General features: G+C 43.2%; 1 protein-coding gene across 1 annotated transcript; it reads right to left on the bottom strand.

Annotated features, from left to right (window-relative positions):
* Positions 1-1,103: 1,103 nt before the first annotated feature.
* LOC109784513 (B3 domain-containing protein Os03g0619600-like) lies at positions 1,104-4,628 on the bottom strand. Its single transcript, XM_045233894.2, has 6 exons — positions 4,088-4,628; positions 3,445-3,534; positions 2,877-3,336; positions 2,607-2,806; positions 1,533-1,887; positions 1,104-1,414 (listed from the first exon to the last, which is right to left on the bottom strand). Exons 2-6 carry the CDS (start codon positions 3,520-3,522, stop codon positions 1,128-1,130), a joined length of 1,380 nt encoding a protein of 459 aa, XP_045089829.2. The 5' UTR covers positions 3,523-3,534; positions 4,088-4,628; the 3' UTR covers positions 1,104-1,127.
* Between the last annotated feature and the right edge of the window lie 9,185 nt (positions 4,629-13,813).

Genomic DNA, 13,813 nt, shown 5'->3' with positions numbered 1-13,813 from the left:
CTAGATAACAAGGTGCACACAGAACTAATAACCCATTGAGATAACCTCTGAAAGTAGATAAATAAACAAGTTCCTTCCTCTCCCAATCATTTAGAGATAATCAGAATAGCAAGAGCCCAAGTGCCCAACCAGGACTCAATGTAAGCACTTCTCACGGTGAATGATGTAAACCATCATCTTCAGCGGCTCCTCGCTCTCCATCAGCTTGAAGAGGCAGAGGTCACCCACCCGCAGGTGGTTGCCATGGGCGAAAGCAACCCATCCTTTACAGATCATCATACGATCAGTCTGTTAGGATAAACTGCGACGGCGTGTGTGCCCGTGGTGACCAGCGTGTGTGTGTCTAGGTCTAGGTCTGGGGGGCCAGGTCCGGACGCCGGTGCATGGCCACGACTGTGTCCGTGACGCGCGTGTGTGCGTGCGTTTGTGCCGAGCTGGTATGAGCCCGTGCTCGCGGTCAGGTGTGTCGGCCGTGCAGTACGCGTCGTACGGCAGCCTGGGCGAGCGAGTCGCTGGGCGCTCGTACGTGCGTGCGTATGCAACGGGAGCTTGGGCGCTGCGTCTCGTAGGCTACATAGCCGGCCAAGATCAGGTGGTTGTTGCGATCTGGTGTGTAGCCAGCTTTGAGAGGAGGCCGGATCTTGAGGAGCGACTAGACGTGCGCATGAGGATTTGTTGGAGTTAGTTGCTTAGCGTTTCGGGTATAAAAGGTCACCATGTAACCTGTGTTTGAGAGTCGGTATGTGCCGAGTCCACTTGCAATGAAAAAAGATTAAGCCGTGCGCGCGGCTGAGGCGGCGTTCGTACGGTGTGGTGTTCGTCGCCTGAAAAATCCAGTGTGCTGTGCTCCTTCTTCTACCTCTGTTCGAGCGGGTGAAAGAGAGAGAGAGGTTCGTCCGGCGTTCGTGTCGCCGGAGGGCATGCGGCGTTTGTCGCCGGACCGGGTTTGCCCCAACACAGTCCCGCGTCGCAGCTCCGTGTCCCACGTCCTACTCTTCCCCTCCCGTTGAAGCACCAGACTGATAACATTCTTCTTTCCATGATGCCCAGTAATGTACTGTTTTTCGAGATACCTTGACGCGTACTGCTTTCCCATGTTCTGTTTATGTGCATATGCGGGGAGGATGTTAGTGACACAGATGCAGATAGGCAAATTTATTGTTGAGGAACTGATAGGCATATTTTGTATTTACTGAACTTACTATCATCATGCCGGATTTGCGAGCAACATTGCACTTGTTCAGGATCGCGACGTAAACTGGTACTGTCGACTCAATGGCTTCTACTTTCTCCCACACTTTCTGCTCCTGTGCTGGCGTTATAGAGGCTCTGTCTGGCAGTACGAAGGGGGTTTCAGGAGCTCCCTCAGAATTGTCTCCATCCTCTTTAGGTCCCAATGATGACATATCTTCGCCTGAATAGGTTTTCAAAAGAATCAGGCTGAATTGATGAAAACAAAATCTTTTTTTCATGTGAAATGTGGCCCATAAATTTTAGCATCTGTTATGTCTTATGTGCAGTGTGTGCCATACCATCAGTGGCTGGTTCCTCCTTAACACGGGCTGTTAAGGATGTCTTTGCGCCTGTTCTTCTGTCGGTAGCCGTGTGTGTCATCCCTGCTGTTCCACCAGGGGAACGACGAACGCTCTCTTTGTGAAGAAGATGGACAGTTACTGTAAATCTTCTTTCCTTAGCCTTTGCTATTGGTTGAAAGAGGCAGATATCTCCCTCTTGAACACAGTTTTCACGGACAAAGTAGCCCAAATAAAGGTTGTGCCGATCTGGATTAAATCTGCACTTCCATTCCTTGTTCTTCCTAGGCAGCTGAAGTATGATATTTGTAGCTTCACATGGGAAGTACTTGAGTGCGTAGTCCTTACGTATTATCTAATTGAAAATGGGATAGAATAGATGGTGATACTGTTGAGCTGTTTTATCTGACAGACGAAGTACACAATACTCTATGACTGTCATACACATGGCTTCAACTGATAAGGCAACAATAATATTGATTTAGTAATGTAGATATATATTTTATTGCAAACGTATCCTTCATAGGCTTGTTGGGGTTAGAACCAGAACCTAGATCTAGAATTTTGAAACTAAGAAAATTTCGCTCAACCTTAAAACCATCGAAATTTGCGAAATTTCGTAAAATGTGAAATAAAATTTAGATAAATTTGAATTTGAGCAATTGGATACATTAGTGTTGTAGCAATAATTCTATTCAAAAAACTGATAGATCTAATGGTGCTTTCCATATATCCACTTTGTAGACTCAGGTTCGGATCTCAGCGATGCATTTGTTTTGCGAAATTTTCTACATCAGGCATAAAGCTGAATAAGAAGACAAAACAATACAAAAATGAGTAGCAAAACCTCAACCTGAGAGGTAGTAGAACAATTGCCTACCACTGGGCTATGCGAAGGGCCTTGTATTAACAGAGATTCGAACCTATTTAGAAAAGCAATTCGAAAATATCGAAATATTTCGAACGAAACCGTCTTTCCGAAATAGTATCGCTCATAAGTTCATAACTAGAAAATGTGAGTAGCTACAGAAGGTAAGCAGTTCATAAGAAATGCGGATGATAAAACTACCATACCAGATTACCAAAGTTTGCGCTGGTCTTCTTCATCTGTACAACAAGCACCGGGATTTCAGATCGAATTTTCTCTACAAGTGCTTGTATTTTTGCCTCCTGTGCTACTGTAAGATCACATTTCCCTGAAAGGACATAGTCATTCAAATGCACCTGTACACCATATGAATCCACCAAATTGCCTCTAGATACACTGTCTTCAGCTGTAAATAAGTTTCAACAGTAAGAGGACATGTGGTGGAGGTAACTGAATAATCCCAGTACACAACTTACCTGATAATTCCTCAGAAGAATCTGATATTGCAGCCTTCTTTGCTGATTTTTTATAACCGTACAGGCTTTCCTTTTGGCTTCCATCTGAATCTGATCTTTCGCTTGGTGAAGACTGAGTAGTACCACCACAAGAACTACTAGAATTCTCAACATCAAATGTGCTTGGGTTCCTAACATCAGGACCAGCAGTTCCCATCCTAGCACAGCACGATGCTTTCTGCTTACCACTGGAATCGAATATTGTAACCTTGAAGCGGGCGTTTTCAAGGTAACGAAACATCAATGAATAATTTTCTTCTATTTTATTGGCATCAACAAATGATGCCCATCCAGACTTCAAAATTGTTCGGTTCATATTCTCGGTAACTCCAACGTCATAGACGTTACCATTAGGGGACTCTAATTTGACAGTTCTCCAGATCTTTCCTCCAAATTGGTTCACAAACCACTCCGGTATGACCTGTAACAAGAAGGAATGGTGCAAAAAATGTTTGAGGCAACAAAAAAACTCGAAAAACATCGGACAGCCCACTGAATTAGGAAATTAGGAAAGGCAGAAATAGCTAACCAGGCTGTGCATGAAGTTGCCATTGATCTTCCTTAGAAACTTAAGCTTGATCTGGCAGCATTCACATGGATTACTCATCTTGATTATGTCCTATAAAACGAACCATATATCATGTGTTTGCATAACTAACGATACCCTAAAATCATTCAAGATCAGTTATGATGCCCTCTTCCAAATCCAAAAGTAAAGGTCATGCCGTTTGTGGTCAGTATGACGCCCTAAATATTTCTGGGAGATTTGATGAGCATAAGCCCCATGTTATTTGGGGCATTGAAAATATAGCCCACTTCTGTTACTCAAATTTGGGGTATGAGCAGATGCAAGCTTGTGCGCTCAGTGCTGGGACTGAATTTCAGGTGTGACCATGGGTGCTAGGACCGAACGTTTTGTACCTGGACTAAATGTTGTGAGAAGAACATTTATGCTGTGCATGTATGCTGGATCTGCAAGTGAAAGTTATGCGCATATGCAAATGCAACTGACCATCGTGTTTGTGTGCACTCTGAATATATGCAAACTTAAATGTTTCAGGCATGAGCTTGATTTTGACAGCATATATAGACTCCATGCTGGATTTGGGCAGCAGCATGAATTGGATTGTGCAAAATGTGCTAGACATGGAGATCTTTTACAACTGAGTTACCTGCGTCGCCTCGACGGTCGTCTTCCTCTGTCCTCGTACGTGGTGGCGCTCCCGCCCTGTCTTGTCCGCTCCCGGCTGTACAAGACGAACAAATATGAACAGTGTGCTCAATCAGAGCTGGTGCTGTCGAACCATGGTTACCATGTACTACATGAGAGAGTATGCAAAAAATGCAAATCTATCATAGGGAAAATAATTTTCTGACTGGATCTATTGACTACTAGGCTCCATTTGTGATGCTACTAGGGGGATAAAATGCAGATCTAATATGAATCAACCGCTGATATCTCTTAGAACAGAAAAGAAACACTGATGGTAAACAATCATAGAACATTCAGTTTCTGAAACTCATATCATGGTAGTACAACATGACTGCTTTGTATATCCTACCAACCAGCTTCTGAAAACCAGCAGAAATAAAAAGAAAGCAAAACAACAATGAAACTAAAAAAACAAATACTACTGCTCCATGCAGATGTGGACGAACAGAGGATATGAATAACTTGCAAACAAAGAGAGTCACTTGCCAGAAGAAGCTGGTTGCTGCGCTGTAGTAGAAGGGAATGCTGGTCCGGTCTTGCTTATGGAGAGAGCGTCCAGGGACTGCAAGGCCACACACAGGCCAACAGTATAGAGCTGTCATTTGAGCCTGCGCTGCATTTCGGCCTCTCTTATTCCCAAGACGACTCAGAGAATCTCAGACAACTCAGAGAGATTCTATTCTCACTCTTCGTCTTCCCGATATTCTTTACCAAAAAAGTGGAGAGAATCTCAGACAAGTCAGTGAAAAAGTAGCTTGCTCACGGGTGAAAACTAGCAAATTTCTTGTCTGTTTTCAACTATATATAATGTTACTTTTACATCTGAGCTTGAACCTGAAAACTTCAGGCAATAGACTACTCCAGATTGATTTGACAAGCAGCCCCCCCCCCCCCCCCCCCCCCCCCCCCGCTAGGGCCGCTCGGGCGGATACCCTAACCCCCGCCGCCGGGCTCGTCCATCCTCCCCCTCCCCTCCGCCGCCGCTAGAGGAGGTCGCCGGGCGAAGCCCCGGGCGGCTAATGGTGGCGGCGGAGGCCCTCTTCCCTCCCGCGCCAGATCGGGTGAGGCGGTCACTCATGGCGCCGGGGCGTTTCCTTCCCCGATCTGCGTCGCGGCTGTTCGTCTCGGGCGACGGCGCAAGGTGGTGGCGTGGTGCTAGGCGGAGGCGGCGGAGCTTCTAGGCTTCGAGGAAGATCTGGTGGCACCGGCCGCTCGGTGGGCTCGCAGGGTCATGGCGGCCTTGGTCGCGGTCGCCGGCGGCTCGGCCTGTCGGTGGCGGCTGGATCCCGGGGCGGCGGCCCTGGAAGGTGGTGGCGGGTGAAGCTCAGGCTTCCCGCGGCGGCATGGCGTGGTGCAGTCCCTGTCCAAGGCGGATCTGCGTTGGCGATCTCGTGGTTTTTGCTATGGATTGGTTCAGATCGGAGACGGTGACGAGCGTGCGGGATCCATCTCGGCGGCTCTCGCCGTTTGGCGAGGTGGGGTGGGAGCCCTTCTCCCAGGCTCCAGTGGTGGCACACTCAGGCAGTGGCCAGTGCGCCAGGGCCCCTACGGTGGCATTGTTGTTGCGGTTGGTCGCCGGATCTAGACTGCTAGATCTGGGGCTTTGAAGGCGGTCGAGACAGTGCACAGGTTGTCGGGTGGATTTCTTGGGACGAATCCGGGTGAAAACTTGGTCTTCGGTCGTTGGCCGGAGCCGGTGATGACGATGCCCTTAATATCGTTTCCTTCATGAAGGCATCATCGAGGTGAAGCTCCCAACCCCGCCCAATACCTCTGGGGAAAACCCTAGATCAGTTGATTGGATGACGCGACAATCATGTGTCGTTACCCCCTTGAGGGCGGCATTCTTGGAGATGCACTCGGGCTCGAGGGACCAGCGGACGGCTTCTTCGGTGGAGCGGTGTTTCTTTCTATATATTCATGGCGGCGGTTCTCGGCCGCATTGAGCAGTGGAGGCTTGGCGTCAGATGTGTGGTGATGGACACGCGCAGGAGGTCAACGTTGTCTGGTGTCGTGGTGGCGTCGATGGCAGAGAGGCCTGACAAGGTCGATGCGCCAGTTTATGCTTTGAGGATGGATCAATGGAAGACGGAGGTGACGGTCCTTTGCAGCGTGTGTGTGCTACTCACTGAGAGTGCGCCGGACCGGAGTGTTGCCCAGTCCCGCCTATGTGGCTTGGATGGGGCATCTGGCGTTAGATGTTAGGCTTTCGTGTGATGTCTGTTTGGTATTTGGCCCGGACATTCGGCATACCTTCATCAAGAGGATAGGAGTAACGACAGGTGTCGTCTAGATGGTGGCCTCGGGCTTACTGTTGTATTACTTTGTAAGGTCTTTGTGAATAATAAATAAAATGGCCGTATGCATTACCCAGATGCTGAGGCCGGGGTGCTTCCTTCTTTTCTAAAAACAAACTATTCCAGATTGAAAGGATATTGTATGTGTCTTCTTTTTTTGAAAAGGAGAGTAAACATCTGGTCTCTACATCAATCAATGCATGCCGTTGACTCATTTATATTGTAACTTGTTTCAGAAGATGTGTCTAGCTTCATTAGTGGTATCTAGAAAGCAGCATGGTAAGAACCGATTCCGGATGTTTACATCCTGCTAAGGTAGCTAATGAAAATCACTGTACACAACCAAGACATTACCAGCAGTTATATAATCCAGAGTCCAACTGATTAATTGAGCATGATATGCTGAATAGAATATATATATTCTTCACCCCCTCTATTTTAATAGCAATGCACCGTAATTTTACGTTCCGTAAATTTTATCTTATTTTATACATAAAAATAGATCATGAGAAAGTATATAGTCACCGTAGAAAATATTTTATGTTATGTAAAATTGCAAACGTGAAAACATAGTGTGAATATACATAAAATGCATTTTTTCTGATCTTATGACCTATATTTTTGTTTTCTTATGCCAAATTTTACGTAGTGAATCAAGATGAATGTAACTATTTTTTATTTCAAACGTAATTTATTTATGAAACGATCGTAAAATTACCTCGGGTAAAGAATAACTTATTCTGCACCCTGGGTGATGAATAGTAACTATATATATATATATATATATATATATATATATATATATATATATATATATATATATATACACAGCCGGTCTATTCTGTTAATATTAGCAGAATAACTATTCTGATAACACTTCCGCACTGCATGCTCAACGCAAGTGCACGTCATTGTTTGAACCAAGTGTGTTGCAGTACTCACGTGAGTGAACTTCCCGTCGCAAAAAACTGCACGCAGAGTTTTTTTGGTACTGTTTTCGCTCTAGTTTTTTAACCGTTTATCGAAACAAGGCGTGTAATATAACGTTGGAAAGCTATTGATTAGGCGCAACATCGCCATGTTGAACACTTTTCGACATTCCTCTTGGTTTACGAGCAGTTTCAAAAATGGTGCGGCGGATGACGAGTGGCAGTGAGCGTTTTTCGCCTTTTTTTCTAAACCGCTTTTCGGAATAAAGCAAATGATACACCGTTGGAAAGATATCGCCGAGGCGCATCTTTTTCATATCTATTATTTTCTCTAATTCGTTACGGTTTAAGAGCAGTTTCAAATTTAGTAAATCGCGGAATTCTGTTTTTCAAAAAAATTCAAATTTTCGGTACTGTTTTCGCTCCAGTTTTTTAAACGTTTGTCAAAACGAGGCGTGTAATACGTCGTTGGAAAGCTATGGACAAGGCACAACTTTCATATGTAGAAATGGTTTTGAGATCTTACAGTTTTAAGTTAATTTTGAAAATCGTGCGGCGGACGACGAGTGGCAACGGCCTTTTTCGCGAAATTTTTATAAGCCGCTAGTCGGAATGATTGAAATGATATGTCGTTGGAAAGATATCGACGAGATGCAACTTTTTCATGTAGAACACTCTCTCTAATTCCTTACGGTTTAAGAGGAGTTTAATTTACCGAAAAGCGGACACTCTGTTTTTCGCGAGACCAAAATCATCGTGTGTACTTCATCGGACAGAAGAACGCACTGCTTCAAACTGAAAACCGCACTGCAACAGACAGTCAAGTGAACTTCATGATTTCTTTTTGTCGGACGTAAACTTTTTCGCACAAGTTTTTGTTGTCTTTTTTTCAACTTTTTTTTGAGCGAGAGTGGACCGCAACACTTCCGAAAGTGAACCGAAACACTACCAAAAGTGAACCTCATGAGTTTTTGTTGTATTTTTTTTTCATACTTATTAATTTTTTACGTGCGTTGACCAAGCGACTGGACCTTTCATCGGACAGAAGAACGCACTGCTTCAAACGGAAAACCGCACTGCAGCAGGCAGTCAACTGAACTTCATGATTTCTTTTTGTCAGACATAAACTTTCTCGCAAAAGTTTTTATTGTCTTTTTTTCAACTTTTTTATGAACGAGAGTGAACCGCAACACTCCCGAAAATGAACCGCAACACTATCAAAAGTGAACCTCATGAGTTTTTGTTGTATTTTTTTCATACTTATTAAATGTTTTACGCGCGTTGACCAAGCAAGTGGACCGCAGGGACTAAGCGAGTGAACTACATCTAATATAGAAGCGAGCTTCATTTTGAGATCTTTTTTGTTTTGTGTTTACCAAGTGGACAACAGAGGAGTTTTATAGCAAACTTTGTGAGACAACAAACTCAGCTTCAAAACATACATATCCATTTCTTATTTTTCTTTTTCTTTTTTCTCGTTTTACAAAATGAACCACAAAGGAATTTAAACTAAACAACATCCCGGGTAACATTTTCTTACAGAACAAGTCCCTACAAATTTTCACATATCATTCTTTAACAGAAGCAGTGCACACAGAAACCTGCATCCACAAACCAGCCGAAGTGCATTGCCAATCGAGCCAAACTGCACCAAGACACCTATCTGCAAGAAAAGTAATACCAAACTACAATGGGGCGCTACCGGACTGCACGGCTACGACATCGAGAGGCAGAAGCACTTTTGTGATTATTCTAAAACAAGTTTAATAGCTACCGGCCACAAAACCAAGCGCACTGCACAAACCATTGCGTTTTCCCCCGAAGAAACAAAGTATGAACCACGGGGGACCCAGCCGGACTAGACTAGACCATCTCTAGTGGCTAGCCATTCTTATTGGTCTTCTTCCACCGATCACTTCTTTCTCTGCAAATAAGAATTGCACAGCTAATGTGCTAATCACTGTTTGCTCCCTGAAACTTTTTGCGCGTGTAAATTAAACTAAACTTCAATAGTATACACACACAAATATAAACGCAACTATATTACTTCAGTTCAGTAGTAACCATTTTGTCATGACTTGTGAGTTGCACCGCACGGGATCTTTCTCAAAGAAAGCAAGGAAACCAGGAACTGCAGTGCACGCCGAGCTATACGCCATAGATAGAGCAGGTGCACTGTACAATAAACATAAGTCAAATTGAAAATCCGACTACTGCGTCGCCTACCGCGGGACTGTGCCCTCGCGCCCCTGTGCCTTTGCCCTCCGCACGCCGCTGGACTGCACCCCTGATACGTCTCCAACGTATCTATAATTTTTGATTGTTCCATGCTATATTATATTCTGTTTTAGACATTATTGGGCTTTATTATACACTTTTATATTATTTTTGGGACTAACCTATTAACCGGAGGCCCAGCCCAGAATTGCTGTTGAATATCAAACGGTGTCCAAACGGAATGAAACCTTCGGGAACGTGATTTTCGGAACGAACGTGATCCAGAGGACTTGGACCCTACATCAAGACATCAACCAGGAAGCCACGAGGTAGGGGGCGCGCCTACCCCCCGGGCGCGCGCCCTCCACCCTCGTGGGCCCCCTGTTGCTCCACCGACGTACTCCTTCCTCCTATATATACCTATGTACCCTCAAACTACCAGATACGGAGCCAAAAACCTAATTCCACCGCCGCAACCTTATGTACCGGGGAGATCCCATCCTGGGGCCTGTTCCGGAGCTCCGCCGGAGGGGGCATCGATCACGTAGGGCTTCTACATCAACACCATAGCCTCTCCGATGAAGTGTGAGTAGTTTACCTCAGACCTTCGGGTCCATAGTTATTAGCTAGATGGCTTCTTCTCTCTCTTTGGATCTCAATACAATGTTCTCCCCCTCTCTTGTGGAGATCTATTCGATGTAATCTTATTTTGCGGTGTGTTTGTTGAGACCGATGAATTGTGGGTTTATGATCAAGTTTACCTATGAACAATATTGGAATCTTCTGAATTCTTTTATGTCTGATTGTTTATCTTTGCAAGTCTCTTCAAATTATCAGTTTGGTTTGGCCTACTAGATTGATCTTTCTTGCAATGGGAGAAGTGCTTAGCTTTGGGTTCAATCTTGCGGTGTCCTTTCCCAGTGACAGTAGGGGCAGCAAGGCACGTATTGTATTATTGCCATCGAGGATAACAAGATGGGGTTTATATCATATTGCATGAGTTTATCCCTCTACATCATGTCATCTTACTTAAAGCGTTACTCTGTTCTTATGAACTTAATACTCTAGATGCATGCTGGATAGCGGTCGATGTGTGGAGTAATAGTAGTAGATGCAGGCAGGAGTCGGTCTACTTGTCTCGGACGTGATGCCTATACATGATCATACCTAGATATTTTCATAACTATGCTCAATTCTGTCAATTGCTCAACAGTAATTTGTTCACCCACCATAAATACTTATGCTCTTGAGAGAAGCCACTAGTGAAACCTATGGCCGCCGGGTCTATTTTCCATCAAATTAATCTCCCGACAACAAGCTATTTCTAGCGCCGTTTTTATTTTAATTTCTTTACTTTGCATCTTTACCATAAAAATACCAAAAATATTATCTTATCATATCTATCAGATCTCACTCTCGTAAGTGAGCGTGTAGGGATTGACAACCCCTTATCGCGTTGGTTGCGAGGATTTATTTGTTTGTGTAGGTGCAAGGGACTCGTGCGTGGCCTCCTACTGGATTGATACCTTGGTTCTCAAAAACTGAGGGAAATACTTACGCTACTTTGCTGCATCACCCTTTCCTCTTCAAGGGAAAACCAACACAATGCTCAAGAGGTAGCAAGAAGGATTTCTGGCGCCGTTGCCGGGGAGTCTACGCAAAAGTCAACATACCAAGTACCCATCACAAACCCTTATCTCCCGCATTACATTATTTGCTATTTGCCTCTCGTTTTCCTCTCCCCCACTTCACCCTTGCCGTTTTATTCGCCCTCTCTTTTCCGTTCGCCTCTTTACCGCTCGCTTTGTCGTTATGGCTAGTCCCCTATCTTCTCCGTTGTCTCCCGAGAATGAAGTTCTAAATTTTAAGCAAAGGGAGGGAGAAAATCTAAAAGACGCCTGGTATAGAATTTGCAATGCTCAAAATAGATCTACCCGGAAGCAATCTACTTCCGTTCTTCTCCGCAATTTCTATGTAGGTGCTACTCCTTGGTACAGATATATCCTTGATACCATTACCGGAGGGAATTTCTTGGGTAGCCATACTTTTTATTCTTATAATTCTATGATAGATTTGATCGGCTCACCACCTCTTTTGGTTAATGGAACTATGTTAACTTTGGAGCATGTAATGCAAAGACTTGAAATTATTGAAAATAAAGTTGCTGCCGTTGAGTTAATTGAAAATTTGGATAAAAAGATCCACAACCAAATTACCCAATATGGATCTAAAGTAGGAGTCACTTTGAAAAATATTAAGGAGAAGGAACCCGTAGTTAATAAAAGAATAAATCAAGATTCCGCTAGAATCGAAAAACTTGAGGGTATCATTACCAACTTGGGAACCGCTTTTTCTTCCATAAAGAATACTCTAAGTCCTCCAACTAAAATTGCCAAGCTTATGTATGTTCCTAAAAACAAGGGTGAATCCTCTAGTAAGGAAATTGCGGATCTCAAATCTATAAGTTTTCATCCCAATCTTTTTGCTATCATTAAGGAACCATTTGCTACAAATGATTTTTTTGATTTTGTGCCTAGGAGTTTGATATAATTAATAAAAATAAAGAAACTCCTAAGGGTGATAGGTGTCTTATTAAAGAGTTGCCTACCAAAGATGGCAATACCTAGATCTATCCTTGCTTTTATGCCTAGCTAAGGGCGTTAAACGATAGCACTTGTTGGGAGACAACCCAATTTTATTTTTAGTTTTTTGCTTTTTGCTTCTGTTTAGGAATAAATATTTGTTCTAGCCTCTGGTTAGATTTGTTTTTATGTTTTAATTAGTGTTTGTGCCAAGTTAAACCTATAGGATCTTCTTGGATGATAGTTATTTGATCTTGCTGTAAATTCCAGAAACTTTCTGCTCACAAAAACAATTGTTAAAAATCACCAGAACGTGATAAAATATTGATTCCAATTGCTGCTAATTAATGAACAAATTTTCCAGGTCGTACTATTTTGTCTGAATTTTTGGAGTTCAAAAGTTTGCGTTAGTTACAGATTACTACATACTGTTCTGTTTTTGACAGATTCTGTTTTTCGTGTGTTGTTTGCTTATTTTGATGAATCTATGGCTAGTAAAATAGTTTATAAACCATGGAGAAGTTGGAATACAGTAGGTTTAACAGCAATATAAATAAATAATGAGTTTATTACAGTACCTTGAAGTGGTCTTTTGTTTTCTTTCGCTAATGGAGCTCACGAGATTTTCTGCTGAGTTTTGTGTTGTGAAGTTTTCAAGTTTTGTGTAAAAGATTTGATGAATTATGGAACAAGGAGTGGCAAGAGCCTAAGCTTGGGGATGCCCATGGCACCCCAAGATAATCTAAGGACACCTAAAAGCCAAAGCTTGGGGATGCCCCGGAAGGCATCCCCTCTTTCGTCTACTTCCATCGGTAACTTTACTTGGAGCTATATTTTTATTCACCACATGATATGTGTTTTGCTTGGAGCGTCTTGTATGATTTGATTATTTATTTTTTAGTTTACCACAATCATCTTTGCTGTACACACCTTTTGAGAGAGACACACATGATTCGAAAATTATTAGAATACTCTATGTGCTTCACTTATATCTTTTGAGTTATATAGTTTTTGCTCTAGTACTTCACTTATATCTTTTAGAGCACGGTGGTGGATTTGTTTTAAAGAAACTATTGATCTCTCATGCTTCACTTAGATTATTTTGAGAGTCTTAAATAGCATGGTAATTTGCTTAAATAATCTTAATATGCTAGGTATTCAAGACTAGTAAAAACTTTCTTATGAGTGTGTTGAATACTAAGAGAAGTTTGATGCTTGATGATTGTTTTGAGACATGGAGGTAGTGATATCAAAGTTGTGCTAGTTGAGTAGTTGTGAATTTGAGAAATACTTGTGTTGAAGTTTGCAAGTCCCGTAGCATGCACGTATGGTAAATGTTATGTAACAAATTTGAAACATGAGGTGTTCTTTGAGTGTCCTCCTTATGAGTGGCAGTCGGGGACGAGCGATGGTCTTTTCCTACCAATCTATCCCCCTAGGAGCATGCGCGTAGTGCTTGGTTTTTGATGACTTGTAGATTTTTGCAATAGGTATGTGAGTTCTTTATGACTAATGTTGAGTCCATGGATTATACGCACTCTTACCTTTCCATCTTTGCTAGCCTCTTCGGTACCGTGCATTGCCCTTTCTCACATTGAGAGTTGGTGCAAACTTCGCCGGTGCATCCAAACCCCGTGATATGATACGCTCTTTCACACAT

This window comes from Aegilops tauschii, chromosome 3, assembly GCF_002575655.3.
Source record: "Aegilops tauschii subsp. strangulata cultivar AL8/78 chromosome 3, Aet v6.0, whole genome shotgun sequence".
Taxonomy (NCBI): domain Eukaryota; kingdom Viridiplantae; phylum Streptophyta; class Magnoliopsida; order Poales; family Poaceae; genus Aegilops; species Aegilops tauschii.
Note: the sequence above shows the minus strand (reverse complement) of the source record. Positions and strands in the feature narration are given on the sequence as shown.